This window comes from Sarcophilus harrisii, chromosome 5 (genome assembly GCF_902635505.1).
Source record: "Sarcophilus harrisii chromosome 5, mSarHar1.11, whole genome shotgun sequence".
Taxonomy (NCBI): Eukaryota; Metazoa; Chordata; class Mammalia; order Dasyuromorphia; family Dasyuridae; genus Sarcophilus; species Sarcophilus harrisii.
Genome location: NC_045430.1, coordinates 149001449 through 149023855, shown reverse-complemented (window position 1 = coordinate 149023855; position 22407 = coordinate 149001449). Strand labels below are relative to the sequence as shown.

Here is a 22407-nt window from a genome sequence, read left to right as displayed (position 1 = left end):
AATTAGGAATTAAGTTTCTTAAAGAATGAATATCAAATTGGGGAGATGTGATCAAATGCATCAAAAATGCATAGATATTATAACCTTATTTATAACTCTGAATAGTAAAATTATATTCAATATTTGTTAAATGAGCATGTAGATTCTAAGAGAATTTTTTTTTCTCTCTCCCAAAATAGGTACATGAGCATAAGATCCTAAAAGATTTTAGTGACAGTCTTGGTTGATCTTATTTGAGAGGTGAAGTAACAGAGGTCAAGAAAAATTAAGCGCCAAGTTCAGTAATAAGACTAGCATTTGAACGTAGATCTTCTCCAAATTTTAAAACATTCAAAATAATCTTCCTGACCTTAGAGCATCACTTTTCAAAAACTTAACCTTATCACCACTAGATGTCACACTAGTGCATAATTAAACTATCAGCAAACTTGGTACCAAGAAATGAAATGCAAATCTTTTCCAAAAAAAAAAAAAGCAAAGAAACAGCCAAATTCTAAACTGGTAAACAACAACAATGAATTGCCTTATTAACATTAAACCAAAAATCACAATTACTCCTAAAATTTTCAAACAGGCATTAGAAAATAGGTGAAAATGAAGAATGTTAATGTAACGTTTAGTACATTATTAGGTTTATTTCAAGTTCTAATAAAATCTATGGTTCAAGGATGCATTTAATGAAAGGCAACTGTAAAACAAATATAAAGGTACCTATAAAACTTTGTACTTTTATAATGCTTTTTGTATTATCTTCTGTATTATACTATCTATTGTATATTTTGTATAATTATGTATCATGCCCTTTTTTAAGCTCTTTAAGAAGAATCATTAGCTTAATCATCTTTATATTTTCTTTAGGGCAGTTCTTTGCACATGGGTAAATGTTTAATAAATAGTTATTGAAGAAAAGGACAGCCCCACCCCTCCCCCAATTAGAGAACAGCTCTCAGAACAGCTGTCCCCTCACACCTTTCAAGGGTTGTTGAGAAAGACCCACACCCAAGTTTTTGAGAACTTGCTCCTGGCCTGCCACACCACCTGGGGACTCTCTTTTGCAGAGAAGAGTGTTCCAGTTCCTTTCAGCACTTCTTCATTAGCCCATTTTCTGGTGGTAGCAGCAGTGGCACGGAAGTTTTACGAGTGATGGCAGCATGTCTGGCTCATGCTTCCTGAGGTCAGCTCAGGCACTCAGCCCGCCCGGGAAGAGCCATCCATGTAAGCCCCAGCCCTGTTGGACAGGAGCAAAGGAGTGAGAACGTGCCAGCCAGACATGCCGCCATCACTCATCACCACCAAAAGAGAGAAGAGGGGATAATAGAAGAAGGAGGGAACAAAGCCTACTAGTGGGGCAGGCCAGGTGAGCTGGGCCACCTGGTGCTGCTGGTCACTGGAGGATTCCAGTTTCCAAAGATCTGACTCCATGGGGCTGAGCTGTAAACTGCCTCTATGCTATGCATGAAAACAGGGTTTAACACTGAGACTTGCACATTAATGAAAACATTAAGTGTCAAGTGCCACCCAGCCTCACCTTCCTTATCCTGGACTTGGTATGATACCTTTGAAAGCCACTCTTGGCACATGTGATTTCTGTTGGGGTTAGAATCATGCCACCAAATGGCTAACACTGCATAGGCTGCCAATTTTAGTTTACAATCAAAATAATTTGGTTTGAAGCTGAAACCAATTACTTTCTATCTTTAGCTTCTACTTTATTGGAGTAAATAAATTATGAACAATATTCTTAAAATTTTGTTTAGTTGAAGCAGTAAAAGCACAGTGAGAGTACAGATTTAGTTAAGATTTTGTTCTGGGTGTGAATTCAAAGTTTAAAATGATAGCAAAATCCTTCAATTAAAAAAAAATTTTTTTTTAATGTGCTTTCTTTAGGGTTCTCTCAGACTAACATAAGGGGAAGCTGTTCATGGGAAATAAACTTAATGAACCAAGAGGAACAATAGCTATAAGTACAGAAAAGATTGATGCTTTAAAAGCATCAGACAACTTTTGAAAGTTGTTACTGCTACAGAAAAATACAGGGTGTCTCAAAAGTCTTTAGTGCAGTTTTAATAATTTAGAACTAAATCAAGACTTCTGGGACATCTTGTAGTCAAAATGCCTATTATCTGTCAACTACTGCATAAGGCAATTGCTATGAAGGCCTATTTTCATAAAAATAATGAAGAAAAAGCAAAGAAAAAATTAAATACATCTCACCTACATGGTGAAACTATATTTTCACAACTATGACAGGGAATAATGAAACAATATAACGATTCTGTTTCACTTCATATCTTTTCCTAGAATCTCTGAAAACAGAGAATAGGCCAAGTTTAATGGTTTTAGTAGGCGACTCAATTCCCAAGAGAAGGGAAAGGACTCCTAAGCAATAAGACCTCCAAGTTATCTGTTCTTGAAGTGTCAACAATTCATTTTGGGAAGGAGAGATGCAATGCAACCTATAGGAAACCTTTGACAGAAAAAGAAAAAAGGGTATGAAATTGAGGAAAATAAAATTATTTTTTGGCTACATCTACATTTAGTTTTACGATTTTATAGTCTTTAGTCATATTCTAGGATGCTATCACTCTTTGCTTGTCAAGGCCTCAGATGTTCTTAGAGAAGAACACTAGATTAAAAATATGATAGCATTAATAATATTTTGGAAATGTAAAAGAAACAAGCAAAAACTTATGTGTACCATTTCTGCTCATTTCCAACTGCTATTTAAGGTGACAAAGAAACAAGAGAATCATTAAAAGTCAATTGTAGATTCAACCTTTATCACAGTATTATCAGTTAAACTGGGGAGAAGGCAAAAAGAAGATTTAGCTCTTTTTGGTTAAGGATTTATGGGGGCAATTAGGTAGTGTAGTGGATAGAGCACCAGCTCTGAAATCAGGAAGATCTGAGTTCAAATCTGATCTAAGACACAACACGTCCTAGCTGTATGACCCTGGGCAAGTCACTTAACCCCAATTGTCTCAGTTAAAAAAAGAAAGAAAGAAGAAAAGAAAAAGAAAAATGAATTATGGTAAAGTTCGGAAAATTAATTTTGAAAAAGCATCTTTCTAAATGAGTCAACTTTATCCTCCACTGTCAAAGTGAACCAAATTCTGTGTGCTGGTTTAACAGTATTTTAATATGAAATATTTCAATTCGTAATCCTTAGTGCTTTTCAGCCCTGGGACACGTGATCACTTGGGAGAAGGGGAAAAGTAAAGGAGAACATACAGTCAACTTGGCATTTTATCAGTATAATAAAATCCCAGTAGAGGTCTCAACTTTGCCACTGTAGACAGGCACTTTCTCTGCAATTCACAATCTTAGAATGGCCTGAGGCACTGAGAGATTATTAGGTGATTTGCCCAGAGTTAACACAGCCAGTATGAGTGTTAGAGAGGGGAAAGAAGGTGTCTTCCTTAATTCCAAAGCCAGGTCACTATGAAAACACCACCTTTCCAATTTATCTGTCCTTAAAGTCAAAAAGGAAATTTTTTTTTTTTTTGACTAAAAAATTTATGGTTACTCTCTTCTAAAAGCACAGGGATGAAAAATATTTCAGCATGAAGTATTTTTTAACAGAATAAAGCACTCTTTTCTTTATATTAAGGAAAAATAAGCTATTCCCAGAAACTGTACTGGAAAAATATATGAGCTTTTTTTTTTCTTCTGAATAGCTTTCATGGAGGAAAAATCAATAGATTCTTAATGTTTCACAAGTAAGATAGATCACCTGGTTTTGGGGAATCTAAATCCTTCCATTCCTTTAATATGATTAAAGCAATGATAAGGGAGAAAGCTATCCCTTAGTCTTTTACCAATGGGTAGAGTAGGATTACTTCTGTAAAGCATGTCACTAAAAAGTCTTAATTGATTATATATTTTTTAAAAAAATACGTATGCAAAATGGCAATTTTTGTACGTACCAATTTCCATAGTCAAAATCAAAAGCTATAGTAATTTCAGTTCCCTTTGGAATGCTTTGGATGGAGTAAATATAAAGATGAATGGTTCCATCTTCAATGACATGCCTCACCTAGAGAACAAAGAAAAATGAAGCTTAGTCCAAAATTCTTTTAAAACATTTTTATCCAAATAAAATTAACCAGACAATATTAATTTAGGAATCATTAAGAATCGGTATGTCCATTCAATAGGTTCCTTGAAAAGACTGAAATTTAATAAAATAATGAACCTAATTTTATACTGGCTTATTAATCAGTCTTACATTCATAATTAGTAAATGATAATAATAATTACTATATTGAATAATATAATTATTCAATATTGTAATTTAGACATTATATAATATAAAGAATATATTATATTATACTAATTCATTTAATTAATTAGAAACTTTAAAAAACTCATAACAATCTTGCCTAAGTCCTCAGATAGTATTCATCCTTACAGAGCACCCTAGAATTTTAGAACTGAAAACAATCTTAGAAATCAAATAGTTCAACCTCTTCCTTTTATAGATGAGAAGAAAAATAAAGCTCTAAGATATAGTAATTTACAAGCTCAGGGAGCCAGTAATAAAGGGAACAATAAGGGTTTGAACCCAGTTCTTTCCGAGTCCAAATTCTGTGCTAGGCTATTTGCTACTATCCAGTGAAGTCCTAAATCACATCATAAAATTCATGGAAAATGAACTAGATGAATAACTATAATATACTTGTTTGTAATTAGCAAGTGTTCTGTTTTTGTGAGAGCACTAAAAGATGAAAAAGTAATGTTAACAGAAAGGTGTCATCACAATATCCTTATAGAAGAAATTCATGAAAGTTCACACATACCTATATAATTAGTAAGATATTTTTTAGTTGAGGAAAACGCTGTACAACAACAAATCGGTTCTCTAAGACTGATATATTACAGTCAAAATATTAACCCTAAATTTAAAATTACAAAAACAACCTACCTCTGCATTTGGTGTACAAGAACGCCTAATGAATCGAGCCTCATTTCCAAAAGTCCTTGCATCAACACACATTTCTAGCCCATGAAATTTTGAGTAGAAGAGAACAAAAGGATATGGCCTGAAAAGAAAAAATGCTATCACTCAATGACATTTTAATTATAAAATTCAAAAATTAATGTTCTGATTAGGTCTAATTTGTTACAAAGAAAAATTAAAGCATAGGTTAAAATAATAGTCATAATAAATAGTAAGATGAGATGGTTCATTTTAGTATGATTTTTAATGAATAGGTTTCTAGTAGTCACATTTCCCATGTACAGGAATCAAAAAAGAAACAAGACAAAAACTGTTATAAATATGTCAACTATTTCCCTCCCACATCCCCCAGCTTTATGTGTGTCCTGTTTGGACTTGGATGGGTAATTTGAAAATCTAACTTAAGTAGTCTATATTCAAGATGGAGGGGAAAAAATGGGGAAAATTAAAGAATAAACAATTGTTTAATGAAAATTCTCTTTTACTCTGCACTGCCAAAAACAAAGAATAAATTGTATTTCTTCATATAAGCTCTTAGAATGTAGAAACAGCTCTGGTAAATTTACCCATAAAGTAATCTTAATTATCAAGTTTTCTGCTACTGATATGCACATATATCTTTTAAAACTTTAGGCAAAACACATATCTGGAAATCCAGATTTTACAAGAAAAAATCATTGAGTTTACCATACCTTGTTAAAGAAACAACCACCACAGCACAGCATATGTTTACATTGCAGCTTTTTAGTGCAATTAAAATTATTTAATAGGTCACATATATGCATACATATGCAACACAAACCATGGCAAATCTGTATTTATGGAATTGTCTAATATATTCCAATTAAAATAAGCACATACATTTAACTTAAAATAGTTAGTGGCTAAAATACTCAAGAAACAAACAATGACCTGGGAATCATATAATTATGTCTTAATGAAATTTCCAAAATGAACTTCTGTAATATACAAGATCCCAAACAACCATAACTACATACAAATTACATGTAACTTAGACTTTGGGGAATCAAAAGAGAAAGTGGGTCAAAATATAACTCTCACTTTTGGCTAGCATCTTGGAAGTGCCAGATTTTGCCCCATTCAGGTTAGAAAGGATATGATTAGGGAATCATCTTCCCAAACACTAGTGTTTATGATATCAAAGAACTGTACAGCTTTTGGACCAGGTTCCTTAATAGCAAAGATCCCTGCTAAAAGTGTTGCTACAAATTTATAATCCGTGCTACTCAGTTCACGGCTGAGTCTGGAGGATCTCTTAGAGCTTAGAAATGCAGAGTTAGAGTGAGCTGGCCAGATAAGGTTAGGTGTCAAGAATCTGGCATCAATATAGTCCAATCCCTGAGAAAAGGCTTAGTCTAGCCTAAGAAAGTAAATAGATCCAGCTTAAAAACAAAGCAGGTCAAGAGTCTAAGGTTAATCTTTAGCGGTACTGGGCCCATGAGTAGCCTTTGAACTTTTATTTCACTGAAGCCAGGAGACAAATTTTTCAAAATAAACAAAAGTAAACCAAAATAACAACAAAAAAGACTGAGAGTTTTGTGTATAGCCTCCCTCTCTTGCAAAACCTTTTGTTCCAATTCCGTCTTCCTCCGCAACCCCTTCCCCAGACACCACAATCCAATATATCACACAATATTTTCAATAGATAAATTATTTTAAATTGGTTATTAAGACAATTAGAAAATACATAAAACTCTGTTAAGGGATATTCTTACAAAAGTGAAGTATTTTAAACTGCTTTTTATAAAATGAAGCTTTAGATACCACTTCATTAACCTTAAAGAATTTAAATGACCTTAAAATTTATGCTTGTCCAACCCTCTGTTACTAACTGAAAAACTAATTCTAGAACAATGGCCCTTAACATTTTTTCAATTTTTTTTCCCTCACAGCTGAGTAAGCTAATCACAGCACAGTGAAAATTTAAATAAGAAATAAAAAACTATTCCTATTACCCAGGCCTGTAGCAGAAAATATAGTTTTAGTTTTTTGACAACAAAGAAGCTATTGAATGACTTTTCAGATGCTAAGCCAGGAAGCCCAGTGAGTAAATTATAATTGAATAGGAACTGTAGAATGCAGAATTTTAATGTGGGAACAAATTCTATTCCATGATTTTTGGGAACTACCACTCTCTTAAAATGAAAGGATGGGCTTAAGCTCACAAAGCAAATCATTAACAAAGACAGATCTATGTACTAGATAGACTGCCTTCATTATCATTTCAAAACAGGCAATTATGAACATTAAGAGAATTGGAGACAAGCAATTATAAATTTAGTGCTGGCTTAAAAAAGTCAGAAATTTTAAACTTAGTTTATTTAAATTTAAATTGATAAATTTAAAGTAAATTACAAAAACAACAGTAATAAATATATACCTCTTAAAGAAATATCCATTTGCTTCAAACTGTTCTCTTAGCATGAACTTCCCTCTGTATTCAATAATAAGGGCATCAGGAGGCAAATCTTTGGCAGATTTCAAAATTTTCTTATTCTTTTGTATGTAGCTCTAAAAAGATGTCAAAATTAAAATTTTAAATCAACTTAGGTATTGTTTTATTGACAAGTAAAACTACAAGTTTTCTTCTTTCATAATCACCTCTACAGGGGGTTTGAAGATCAGATTGCTGGCATTTGATTCTGATTTGGTATTCATCTCTTTCTTATCATTTCCATTGCCTAATCGTAAAGCTATTCTCTGTGCCTCTCTTTGGACACCTTCACTGTACTGATTATTATTTGCTTCCTCATAACGATCCATCCAAGCTTTGATTTTAGTTTCCCATCCAAAATTCGACCCATCAGAAGGCTCAATCTCTGGAGCTGAACCCTAGAAAAATCACAACAAATTTACTATTAATATTTACGCTCCATTAGAAAATGCTAATCTACACATTACAAAAATAGAAATGACCCATGACAACATCACAGAAATTATCAATAGAATTAGGAAAATGATTTTTATTTCCTAAGGCAGTACTCCTAAAAGTAATATTGCACCATAGGAGTTAGCAACATCTTGATAATGCAGCAAGGGTGAAGAGAAATCTGAAAGGATATGGGCAAGATAAGCACTGGTGTCCCAAACAACAGACTAGTAAACTAGGGATGTCTACCTATAAAAGTGCATAGTTAATGGTAAATATGACATTTCTAGTCCTACCAAAGATGGAAACTTCTAATATTTGACCTCAGCCCCAGTACCTGCACACATATTTCTCCCCCATCCCCCCCCTTAAAAGTTATCACAACTTCATTTTGATTGAGAAACTGATTTTCTTAGTTACTATTGCATGCTTAAAGTCTAAAAAAAAAAAATTTTTTTTAAAGGCTAACATAAGCCAAATTGTATTTTGAAGAGCTGTTCTAATTCTAAGGTTTATGTTATGTTAATTCTAAGGTTGGAAATCTCTGTCTCTTGGCCAAATGTGAAATAATCAAAATCCCAGTCAGAGACCATGATGATGATAAAACTGTTTCTAAGAGTGACTATTTCTATAATTTCCATTTCTTAAAAAATTGAAATTAAATTATATAACCAGACAAGACTCATAAATGGCAGATAGGACAGAACATTCACCCTCCTTCAGCGTATTAAAATGTTTAAAAGAGGGCCAAATTTGTCCATAATATCTTAGCAAAAAGGTTTACCATGCAGCATGAATTTTACAAATTTAGGAATATGTATATATAATAGAAATTTCCTGTGAATATTAAAAATCATTCATTCAAAGCTACAACTGTAAGTAGTTGTTCAGGGTTACATATTACAAATTTTTTTTTTCTGTGAAGAGAAATAAAAGAAAATTTAAACTTTTTTCTATGTCTGTATAGACAAACTCATATTAGAAGTGAGAAATAGCATTCAATTTTAGTTAATGATAAACACAAATGCTTAAAATTGCATATGAATTAAAAATCGTATATAAAAAAATTTCCAGATAACAAATATGACACTATCTTATCTAATTTTGAGTGACCACCTTATATATTTTAATGATAGTTTTTAAAATTCTTTGCCATTTGGAATTATAAATACTTTACATCTTTGAATGTCTGCATATATTTGTAATTTTACTTACATTATCATAATCATTGTATAAAAGTGATATAAAAATCCCCAAGAACAAATCAAAAAGTATTCATATTTTTAATATCTTAATATTTACTAATAACATGTAATTAATTTACACATAACTTTTAACCCATTTAAAATGAATACAACATGATACAAACTTTAATACATGAAATCTAAGGAAAGAATATATATTATATAAATTTAAAATAAGAAGTAAAATGTGTTTCTTAAAAGTGTAACTCATAGTCACTACTATTAGGAATGAAAAAACACTAAGCACTGCTCTCAAACTAGAACAAAATTAAGGATTTGCAATAACAAAGTAAGTTAAGAATTGAGTACAGAGTCGTCTGTCCTCCTAGAAAGAAACATGACAATTTCTTCAGTCTATAATGGATTCTTCTTTACACTATATTAATCACATTAGAATTTTAAATTATACAGTAATAACATATTTTCCCCCAAGTTATTAATTGCTTAAAGAGAAAATGCCCTACAGTTGTCTTTTGCTCAGTTGTAAAATAATTCTCCAACTGACATAAAAACTGAATAAAAACTCAAAATTTTATACCTATAAATAAAAATGAGCACATAATCCAATGAATTCATGTTTGAAAACCAAAATAAGTAACTAAATTTGCTAAAAAGGTTATTTAAATTTGACAACATTTATATTGCAAATATAATTATATGGTTATAGAAATGACAAGTCTGTGAGGAGAAACTGAAAATATGGATAATGGAAAAATGACAAAAATCTGATTTTAGTTAAATGTTTAAATGTGCTCACATCATTCATTCTTATTCTTCCCTTAATTAGTGGAAATATCTCTAGTACACCCTCTAATGAGAGTATAAATAATAGTAAACAGAAGGAGAAATAAAGGTTCTAGACAAACTAATTAGCCCTTGAATAATATCTGATTAATGAATTGTGAATTTTTAAAAAATATATTTACCTTAACTCTTGATGATTTCCTAGATCCTTCACGAAAAGACTAAAATAAAGATAGGTGTTACAGATTAGATGTATTTAAACTTTAAAATTTAAATATTTATAGAACATCAAAAACATACTCTGCAGGAACCTAAGTTTTAAGGGAAACACAATTACAAAATATGATTAATATCTGACTGTACATAATACAGGACACAATATAATTAAATCCTAAATTGTGTGGTACAGACTATGTACTATATTCTGAAGGAAGGGAGATATGTGAAGTCTAGATTAGGTAAAGATGTCATCATGGAGGTTAGACATAACTAGGTAAGAGGGATCTTAAGCATGGAAAAGAACATGATCAAAAGTATCGTAGCAAGAATAAACACTATATTCCTGGGAAAGGAGACTTCTTTGCTTAAAGCATATAAATCGAAAATATATATACATACACACACACACACACACACACATATATATATATATATACACACACACACATATATATATATACACACACACACACACACACATATATATATGTATATATATATAAAACCAGATAATTTTGAGCTAAAGATGTATTACAGAGCACTTTGAAGGGCAGGATAGGACGTCTTTCAGAGTTCAAAGACTCAAGTTAATATAAAATGGATCTTTTAAATAAGAGTGACAAAATTAAAGTTAATGTTTAAGAAAAGCAATGAAAATGCAGCAGAATATAGTAACTAAATGGTTGTGGAAAATAAAAGAAACAACAATGAAAAATGACTCCAAATTTCAAAACTGAATGATGCAGAAAACTGGTGTTACTGCTTATAGAGACAAGTCAGAAAGGAGGAAGTAATGATCTTGCCAATGAGTAGAATCTGACAAATTTGGATAGACACATTGACTAGGCAGTTGGTTACACAACAGAATAGAAAGACTTGGCAGTTAAAGGGAGTTAAAGGGAGTGAAGGAAAAAAATAATAGCAAAATGAACAGAAAATGAAAAATTTTAGAGTATATGTCTTCAATGGTCAATTTTACCTTATTCCAATCTTCTAAACTTTTCTCATTAAGAATTTCAATTTCTGAAAATATCAAGTATAATTAAGAAGTAGAGCAAGTGTAGTTTTTCTTATTTTGGAACACAAGGTTTTGCAAAGATGAATGTTGAAAACTATCTTTGCATGTTTGAAAATGTAAAAGTTATTATTTTTAAAAAGTGTAGTTTTTCTTTAACTGCTTTTCTTAAGCATCAATTTATTCAATTTTTAATTTGCATATTTATCAATCATAAATAACATTAAGCTAGAAACCCACATTTGTTTCTTTTTTTGCTGAGGCAATTAGGGTTTAGTGCCTTGTCCCAGGGTCACACAGCTAAGGAAATGTTAAGTGTCTAAGGCCAGATTTAAACTCAGGTTCTCCTGACTTCAGGACTGGTGCTCCCCATATTTGTTTCTTTTAAATAAACTCAATTTTATCTCCAATTTGCCAAAAATATCTTAACAAAAATAAGAGTTTTATATCCTCATTTTTAAATATCATAACGTTTCATACAGTGGAAAAAATTCAAATCTATTTATGAAGATGGATTAAATTTTACCTCAAAATATGCCTTATTTAAATAGCAAGATATAAAGGCTTTGGATAAGTACTTAAATAATGCTTTTGGGGACAACATATACATGAACATAAACTTACAATGGCTGTAACACTTAAATTTTTGCATGCCATTTTTTGAAAAACAAAAACTTAACAGCGATAAACTAAAATTAGCAATATAATAAAGCCATAAATGTTTATATTGTCATACTTGTGTACTAGAAGAGAATTCCAAAAAGTGATGGTGCCATTTTAAACTGAATGAATTTTAAAAAGAATCCTTCCAAAATGAATGCTAAAACCAACAAAAATTCTACATATCTAATAAAAATTCAGTATGCTGTTATTTGTGAAAAGGGTATTTCACTGAATATTATAAAACTTAAACCTAATATTATATAAATTTAGTTATTAAAATAATGTAGCTTATAATCATTTTATTGTTCCCCAACTTTTTGAAGGACTTACTAACTAAAATGATACAGTTAGCATGAAAATCCAACACAAGAAAAATCAAAACAACCAATAAACAATATTTCATGCATTTGCCACATACTTAAGCTTTTTGTTTGCAGTTACATGCAGATTTTCTTTATCATACAAAAAGTTGTCCTTACTTTTTTGCATTTTGAAATATTTTGTTCTTTTTCCCCACTTTTTTTCCTTTTCTTATCATTGACCTTGGTAACTCTCGCAGCAGTTAAAGTTATCGTTGTTGGTGTATGCTGAAATGCAGTATATAATTCCACAGGAACCTCATCACCACTCTCTGTTGCACTGGTATCACCATCTTTTAATCCAAAATTAAAACACATTTAATATTCCCCCCTCGATGTAATGTCTAAAAATAAAACATTAGTCCATATTAAAAACTAAAAGCTCCCAAGACTTCTAGGATTTTGAAAAACACAATTTCTTTAAAATAAAACACTAAAAAATCATTTTCACACTCTATCCCAAAAATACAATTCTAGCACTATAGGCAATATTCATTACTTGGAATAAAAGATTTTTTTTCTTCTTTGAAATACAAAATAAAAATATTCATTTAAAATCCACTGATGAGGATAACATTCTACCGTATTTTAAAAAGTTTTACAAAAGAAAAAATCCTTTTGCAAATGAAATTACATAAACACTATGTTTTTTAAGTCACTAGAAGTATAGCACAGTATAAAGAATAAGTAGTCTTGGGAATCATAAGACAATGATTTTTCTGTTTGCTCTTCCACTTAATAGCTGTGTGACCTTGGTCAAGCTATTTCAGATTTCATGAGCCTCAGTTTAGTCACTGTTGCAAGAATTATGTTGGACTATCAGATCTCATAATATGGTTTCTGGACTCCTGGAGAATCACTGAGATCCTCTGAAGAAGTCCTTGAAATCAAAATTATTCTCATGATAATATTAATTATTTGTCTATTAAATACTTTTGTTTACTTGTCTATTAAAATACTCTTCTGTTTTCCAACTACATACCTATGTGAGGCAGAATTTTCTTCATACACTGCAACCAAAACAATATATTGCAACAGACTGAATACAGAAGTAGAAATTTGAATTCAAATGTCTTCATTAAGCCAAATATCAAAGTAACAATACCAATCTTGTCACTATTTTTTGTTTTTCAAAACAATCATTTTTAAAAGTGAATTAACGTATTTTTAAATTACTTTTGATTCTAATACAATAAATATTGGTTGATATAACTCACAGAAACAAAAAAATCTTTAAGGTCCTCAATAATTTTAAGAATGTGTAAAAAGATCCTATGATCAAAATGTTTGATGGAACAACTATTTTAAATGATTAAAATCCTGGTCGGCAAGACCTGTAGTTGACTTTCAAAAAAATGCATAGTTTTTGAGAATTAAGAAGAAAACAACAAAAAAATCCCTCAAAACTCCATTACCCTTAAAGACCATTGACACAAGTCAGCACAAAAACCAGAACAGGACTCAACAATCATAAAGAATTTTTATAGTGGCAAGTTCAAAACAAGCCAAAATATCACCTTTTTATATGTATTGAAAATATTCTCAACAAGATTAAAAAATTAAGATCAATTAATTTTAATAGTATGCATTTCAAAAATATCACTTCCCAATTGTTCCCAATTGAAAAGAATTTTATCCAGCACAGCATAAAATTTTACAATTTTTCTTTCCATTTTTACACACCTGACATATTTTCCCTTTTCCGTCGTTGTAACAGCACGGCCCTCTCTTTATCCAAACTCCTAACACACACACACACACACACAAACACATAAAAAAAAATTAGATAATTAGCACATTATAAAACTATTTTCTGTATCTGTCTCTGTGTATGCATATACACATATATAATATACATAGGAATAAAAATAAAAATGAAACTTACCTGATTAAAAACATACTAAGTATTATAAGAACTTATTTTATAAATTGGCTGCAGATAAAATGCATTATGCATGCTCTTCTATGTGGTGGATTCCTATTGAATGAACTTTATTTTAACTTAAAATTTTTTATTTTGAAAATCAAAGCTTAGTTCTAGACTTTGTGCCTTGCATGTGACAAACTAACATTTAAGAATATATCAAAGTTTCATAAAGTAAATATAGGAAAAATAACTTTGATAAAATAGTACTTAAATGTTACCTTGAATGAACATTCTGCCTTGCTAAAATTGTTTATCAAAACTTGAAGAACAAATAATCTTAATATTTAAGCTGCTAGCAATATTATTTGGTTCTCTTTAGAAACAGCAATTCCTCAAAGCCTTAAAGCAATTCATTTCTTTCAGCCTCAATATTTTTAACGTATTATTTTATCATACAAGAAAATTTTTACTGTTTTTCCTTTTATCACTTAAATTTATTTGCCTTTCCAAATATCTTCATCAAGTAACATCTAGAGTCTGCCATACCATAAATGCAACAAAGGACTCAATTACCCATTATTTGCTTAGCAGACACACCCCACTATCTGCTGGAATATCATAAAGCTATCCTAGAATTTCTATTTGACAATGATCAGTAGATCTGGAGAATGTGCCTTCATTAATTAGCTATTTAGTTCCTAGTAGTCCATGTACTTAAACTAAAATATGCATGGTCTTTATGTATCAAAACTGTTTTTAATATGGTCATTTTCAGGCTTTAAAAGAAATATAGTAAGGAAGAAAAATAATACCAAAGATGAGACAGACATTTAAGTTTGAGGGTGGTTCTTTTTTTGGGTGGAGGGGTGAGGGGGTGGTACTTAGTGTCTGTCCAGTAACACTGAACAGTAAATCTAATCACTTAATAAATCAACTTCTTCAGATCAGAATTCTGATTTCTGGTAAGTGAGTAATACCATTAATATAAATATCACCAGATATACTACCACTCACCTAGGCTGACAACGTTCACACAGATATATATCAGGAATATGCTGCCTATCAATCCCCATGCAGTCAATATGTTGCCAAACACTTTGAAAAAAAATAAAAAAAAAAAAAAGAAAACAAATTACTATTAGATAAGACCTCTCAAAACTTAAGATATGAAGTTCAATTCAATGAGTATTTAACGATTACCTACTATGTGTCAAGCACAGTTGTCAGGAATTTTAAAAAATATATGACATAGACCCTGCTCCCATGGAGCTTACAATCTTGCTATATAAGACAATCAGAATAGAAGATTATAAATAATCACCTGCTAAATTAAATTCAATTATCTGCAAGAGATAGAGGTGTTCAGGGATGGCTAGATGAACCTTAGAGTACGAGAAAAAAATTTCAGTAGAAGATCAAACTTGAGTTATGAATATATTTTCTTGGGAAGAATAGAAGGGACTAAAGACTGAATATGAAGGTAGAAATGAACACTGAGTATTAGAAAGATAGTAAAGTGATCAACCTGGCTAGAACAGGGGTTATTGTGGTGCTTTTGGGGAGAGGGTGAGAATAAGGTAAATAATTCCTTTTCAAATAGAAATCTGAAAAATCATGTAGGGTCTTAAAATATCAGAGTGAAGTATTTAGATTTGCACCATCCCCCTGCTCAATTCTAGAAGGTTACTATATGTTTCTGACATCCCTATTTAATAAAGAATCTAGTAGAAATATTCAGGGAATATTTAGAAGTAGGAGAAACCTGAAGGCAAAAAAGATTATTAGGAGGCTACTGAAATCATTCATATGAGTGAAAGATGATTGACGAGAATAAAAACAGTGACAATGAAGAAAGAATCTAAGACAAGTTCCAAAAGGTCTAAAGTCTTATTTATCTTCTTTAATCCCCTCAGCCAAATGTACTTAGTACAACTAGACTGTAAACAATAAGCATCTCAATTTCTTTTCCAGCTCTTACACTTGATTGTTTAAATTTCACAAATCTGTATTTGTTTATTAAAATCTTGGCTATCCTGTAGAGAAAACTCAGTTTCATCAACCTACATTTATTAGAGAATTTGTTTCATCAGTTTCTATCTTAGTAAAAATTTAGTAAAATAATCCAAGTATGCGATAAACAATATTTGAACTAAATGGAAAATAAGTGCAAAAATGTTACCCATTTATTATTATTCATAAACTAGAGAATATGGGGCAGGAGGATGTCTGCTCAGGTTTGAGGGATAGAAGATATACAAAGAAAAGAGAAAAAGAAGGAAACAAAAGGTGAAGTCCTATGCTTTTAGGCTGAGAGAACAATCATGTTGTAGTAACAGTATAGTATGGTCAGAAGAATATAAGCTTAGCTTATAAAAGCTAAGCTAGGAAGTGGACCTGTTTGGAGGAGGAGGGAAAACATTCAGTTTTTGACAGAGCAAGTTTTGGTTGTCAGTAAGACACCCAAGTAAAGGGCAACATGGAGACAACTGGAATACAGGATTGAACTGAGAATGAATTATCAACGCAGGAATTATGCGTTTGAAAAATGAACACAGGCAGTAACTCACTGCACAAAAGTGACTGAGGAAAAGGAAAAATCAGAAAAATAAACACTAACAAGACTCCTCTCTTAAGATCATCTGAGAAAAAAAATCACATAGCCTAGATAATCTATAGAATATGTCATTAACCTATAAAATTTAATGTTAATTATAAATACTTTAAGAAAGAAGTATTTATTACTTGTATGCCAATGTAGACAATTTAAATAGGCTAAAAATTGTATGGATATTGGCACGGAAATGAAAACATACCAAAAGCAAGTTATTTATGACATTAGACAATATTCACTACTATAAAGATAGCTGATATTTATATAGATTATGATAGGGAAAAAACATTTTCAATAGCAGATTTAAAAGTGACAAGGCAAGCAAAAATACTCAAGAAGTTGATTCCCTAAACATTTATTTTAAGATTTGTCATAAGGATTGGAGGGTTAGGAAATGAAATTCTCATTTTCAACTTCATAATATGCCATGTGTATTTTGTTTAGAACCGTTATATCTTTTGACAAAAGGAAAATTCTAAATTTTTACTCTTTGCAAAAATAAAATAATGAAATTGGATTTTTAATATAAACAAAATTAACTCTTGATTTGTATTAGGTTTTGGTAATGGAAGAGATCAAGAGCACAAATAATACAAAAAAAAAAACCCACAAAAAAACTTGGAATGTATTTTAATACTCACATTTGAATATTTGCAATCCTGATGTTCTGGGAATTAACACCATTTCAATTCAATAAAAAGGTCACACTATAAAGATCAGTCTCAGGAAGCACTAAAAAACTATCCATCTTTCCCATCCTACCTCACTACTCACTCTTTTATTATTCCCCAGCCCATGCAAGGGATGGACTCAGGCTGAGCTCCTATCCCCTCTCCATCCTTCCCTCCCACCCCAAAAAAGAAAAGAAAAGAAAAAAAAAAGCCCACTTTCTGTCCCAATCACACCTTCTCTAGGGGAGGAGGCCTTTCTTGGTGGCTGAACCAGGGTTGGGGGAGGGGAGACTGTGGTTCTGGTTCAAGGAGACTCCAGAGTGCTGCAAGGTGCAAGTCAAAAGGAGGTGAGAGAGTCAGGTCAAACAAACATCAATTGAAAAAAGTATAAATCCCCCAAAGTGGATAATAAGAACTGACTATACAGTACAAACAAATCTTTAAGTAAATACTTAATGTGCTATTCACAAACTGGCCCTATTTCTATAAAAAATATTATTATTATTGTTGTTAAATTGATTATAAAGACTATTGCCACATGGACAAAGTCTGGAAGCAGTGTCACCTGTTATCCAATTAAGGATGGGGCTAGGAGAGCTAATTATAGCTTCTTTTTTTTTTTAATGCCATTTGTAGGAGCAAAATAGGCAACATTATAATAGTGGCAGGCTTCCCACATTAAAAAAAAATAATTTAATTTAGAGATTCTTTTAAAGTGATAATAGTTATCTGTGCCGCCATGTACTAAAAAGTCAAAGTTAGAAGAAATTACGTGAAACAAAATAATGGTGGGAAATATTTTACCTGCATTTGTCACAACAGATCATGTAGCCATCATCATGTGTAAAACCACAAATGCACCTGGTTACATCAGTACCATAGCTTCCATCCTCTGATGTGCTGATGGTGGTAGCACTAGAGGTCTCATCAAAATTAGGAGTAGTAAATATGCCTACTTCATTTTTGCTAATAAGAACTGATGGAGGAGGAGAAGCTGGAGGTGTTGGAGGAGGACGAGCACCATAATTGTGGTCCTGGATAAACACAAACAGCATATTATTATTTTATTGGAACAATGAAATGCACTAAGCTGTAATGTTACTTATTTTAATATACAATCCCACCATTTCAATTTGCATATTTACATAAAAATCAGTAAAATACTACTTCAAATACTGACTTGTGCCAAACATTTTATTATCATTCCATTCTTCCAAAAATAATCTTTTTGTAAATCCTCCATATTATGCTTCTGTCACTACCTTATCTTCAGGCCACACCAAAATCAAAAATATAAAACATTCCTGTTTGTCAAAAGTCTCTCCCTTTAACCTCTGGAAAGAGCAGAAATATTATGAAGCCTCTACCAGAATTTGCAGCAATAATGTCACAAATATTTCCACATGCCCATATTTTATTCCTAGATGTCAATCTCTGTTTTTAAGATCAGATTTGCATAATCTATGAATATGCAGATGTTTTTTGTTTTTTTCTTCTCATTTTTTCCTGCTCAAAAAAACAAAATCTCTCAATTATTCTATAGCCTCAATTAGTCTTCAGTGTTATAAGCTCATCTACTGCTTTACAAACAAGTCAAAGTAGTTAACACTTTAAGATGCAAACTAAGCATACTACAAACATCTTTCTAAAACTAACATATTTAAAAATGAAAATGTCAAATGATTACTTTAAGTGCATGACACTTACCGCATAGGGCAAACCAATATAACTGTGTGAATGATGCGAGCTGCTGGTATATAACTGGTGTGGATAACTGTTGGATTTCTCAACTACCACAGGGCTAGCTTCTACGGATTCTGGTCTGGGGAGAGAGAAAGTGGGTGGGGGGGGGGGGGGAGGAAGAGAGAGAGAGAGGGAGAGAGAAAGAGAGAGAGAGAGAGAACGAGAACAAAGGACAAGAAAGAATAAAGAGCAATTATAAGACAAAAGAGGCAAAAGGAATGAGAATGACATAGAAGGGGATGGATAAGAGGCAAAACAGAGGGAACAAAGAGTAAGAGAGACATAGAAAAGAGAAAGGGAAAGAGAGAAAAGGGAGAAAAAAGCAAAGAGAAAGAGGAGAAGAGAAAAGTTGTATCAAACAGAATTTCCTTCATTTTCTCATCTACTTTAAGTTAGCTCAAAAAGGTTCAACATTCACATCAAAATACACTTCTACTTCTACCAATAAGTGATTTACAGGGAATAACTTCAAATAAAGAAAGCTTCTATAAATCAGTTGGTGTGAAATAATAATGCCTACTATTTAATAGACTTTACATGGCTCTCCTAATCCATATAGCCCCCAGATGAAACAGGATACCTTGCTCACCTCATTTGATATGAAAAAATTATCTAATACTAAAGAACAACCAGATGCGAACCAAAATTTAAACATCCCTAATGCTTTAAGCTTTATACATCAGAAAAAAATGGAAATATTTTCAAGATTACAAAACAGAAGCACAGAAGCACTCTGAACTCCCCCAGAGTCCTCAAAATTATGCATCTGATACACCCAAAGCATTAATAAGAATCTATTACATAGGAATAAAACTGTCATGAGACAGTTTACAAAAAACCAAGGATTCAGGACTTTTACTTTACAAGAAGGAAACAGTAGCTGGTATTATTGTAAACTCACAAGTATAAGCCTGATGGATATTAAGAGTTTTCAATTTCATAGAAGGTATCTGAGCTTGGTTGTTACGCATAGTAGAACTGGGTTTAAAAGATGATGTTCTAAAAAAGTTAGTTCCTTGATTTAGCCCCTTTAAGATATCAGAGATATATTATAAGGCAACCTTAGCCAACATCAGACAGAACTATGAGCTTCATTACTAACTATCCAGGCTCTCTGATCCCACCCTATTACCTATCATATTTATCTTCTCTTTCTGGACAATCCACATGACTACCACCACCACCACAGAGATACAAGAGAAGGAACTCTTGTTTTGTACATGCTGTTTTGACATGGTCTCTTCTGATAGTCCTTATCTTTCCTCTCTTTTAAAACATGCCTCAACTTCCTATAGAAAACATTAATGATGAACTATGCTTTCTCTTGTTGAGACTCCCCAGTATTCCCAATATTATTTCTGCTATAGGCAGTTCAACATTTTCAAGAATGAAATTTGATAAAAATCAACCATTATATCCAAATTATTACAAAATGTACCAGTTTATTTTTTAATGTGTTCCTTTCAAATAGCTCTTTCCCTATGCCCCCTACCATCAATATAAATCCTTCTCTGGGTTTTCTTGATTCAAGTTGCAAATGATAGCAACAGAAGGAATGGGCAACGAACTTAAAATGGAAGGAGGAGAAAAGAGTGGCAAAGGAAAATATGTAAACTAAAAAGACAAACTTTATTGTGTAGCTAGTATATTGTCTATATAGACCTCTTTAAAATGTGATCAAACAGAGAACTGGTGACTACTTGAAAGACTATAGATGGATTGATTCTAGTATATTTGCCTTATTAAAAAGAGATGAGTTACTCAGTTGCAGCCTTTTATTTATTCTTAATTATGCCAATAAAAGATTTAAGAAATAATCCGCTATTGCAGGTCCAAAGTGAAGAAATATTGTCAGGATGGAAAGATACTTGCTATTCAGCACTACCTTGATCTAGGAATTTGGTGCCAATCACCCCAAACTCAAAAAGAATTTGATAATACGAAGTACAAGTAGTAAAAGACCTTAAAAGATGAAAATATCTGATACAAAAGGATGATTCTCACATTTTAGTTACTTATTTTTTGAAAACAGTATAAAAGTGAAGCTAACAGTACTACCTTAGGTATATGGCATCATAAAGAGAAGATTGTTTCCCAACGCAAAAGAACGACTTACAATTTGACTTGATTATAGAGAAATTTATAGTGGGGGAAAAAACTGAAAAACAAATTAAACAATGCAGGATTGTTCCCTCACCCCTGTGCTCCCAAGCCATCATATGGTCTTAAAAATGTTTTTTCAAAGCCTAGAAAAATTTCCATCATAAGACTTGATGAATTTAATGACCTTAATGGCACTCCTTAAATCTTCTGATTTGTTCAAGAAGTCAGGCAAAAAACACTAAATGGGTACTTGCAATTCACTAGAATAATGAATATGAAGTATGTATCTAGATACTATGTTGCCCTTAATCAATGTATATATAATTTAAAAAGCATTTCACAGTCTGTCTGTCTCTTTCTCTCTCACACACACACACATTTTATGGCTGAATAACTATGTTTGTGGTACAAAATCAGTCATTGAAAAAGAACCCAATTCTCTTATTCTACAATATTCTGTAGGAAAATCAACTTTTATAATTTTGACCTATGTTACCAACCTGTATAAAAGGATCACCTATCTGTTGATTTACTTTTAGAATTGAAAGGATGCTTGGTTCAACTCACTCGTTTTATACCTTAAGTGATTTGCCCCAAATCACAAAGGCTATGAGCTTCTTGATTTCGAGACCATAGCTTATTTTCCTAAATGAATTCATGCTACATGACAACTACATTTTAGTAGTATTTGTAATAAAGAATGTCCCTTTCCCTCCAAAATGAACCATTATTGTAACAAAGGAGTTCACCTTATTTAACCTTTACTGCTCTTAATGCACAATTTTTGTTGTAAATGGACTATTAACAACATTCACTATAAAAAGAAACCAAAAACTATAAAGAAGTTGCAGAGAAATGAAAAAAAAAAAAATCACTCAGATTCTCTTAAGAGACCCAACTAAAGAAGCTGGTTTTATCATGAGCCCAAAACAGTAATGGAATAGAATTCACCATTTTACTTGCTGGTTCACAGTGATTATAAGCTAGCAAGACAGTAAGATTACTGCAGCTGACACACTCTTATGGAGAATGAAGTAGAAAAGTGATGTTCTATTAATAACATGACAAGATACTTCAAACTAAGTTGTCATATTCTGATGTTTTGTGACTTCAATGAGAAAACAGAAAGAAAACAAAATTATACTGGAAAATAGTCATGAAATTTTAGTTCAAGGACATGAAAACTTTCAAGAATGCAGTATATTCAAGAGAATAAGAAGGTGGTCCTGATAATATTTGGATGGAAAATGCCATCCACATGCAGAGAAAACTATGGTGACTAAATGTAAATCAACACATGCTATGTTCACTTTTTTTT

At 31.8% G+C, this 22407-nt stretch overlaps 1 protein-coding gene across 7 annotated transcripts in view; it reads right to left on the bottom strand.

The window, feature by feature from the left end:
• Positions 1-22407, bottom strand: part of KMT2E (lysine methyltransferase 2E) — an 83656-nt gene that overhangs the window by 23959 nt on the left and 37290 nt on the right. For 4 of the 7 annotated variants that reach the window (XM_031938718.1, XM_023504768.2, XM_031938716.1 and 1 more), the window contains 10 exons: positions 18951-19065; positions 18048-18277; positions 14976-15056; positions 13778-13836; positions 12215-12387; positions 10021-10059; positions 7583-7813; positions 7362-7492; positions 4925-5042; positions 3927-4036 (listed from right to left, as the gene is read on the bottom strand). In XM_031938718.1, the coding sequence (XP_031794578.1) occupies positions 3927-4036; positions 4925-5042; positions 7362-7492; positions 7583-7813; positions 10021-10059; positions 12215-12387; positions 13778-13836; positions 14976-15056; positions 18048-18277; positions 18951-19065 (1287 nt within the window). Of the gene's footprint in view, positions 1-3926; positions 4037-4924; positions 5043-7361; positions 7493-7582; positions 7814-10020; positions 10060-12214; positions 12388-13777; positions 13837-14975; positions 15057-17477; positions 17567-18047; positions 18278-18950; positions 19066-22407 lie in introns of those variants that run through there. The other 3 variants (XM_012550933.3, XM_031938717.1, XM_031938720.1) reach the window with 3 other exon arrangements.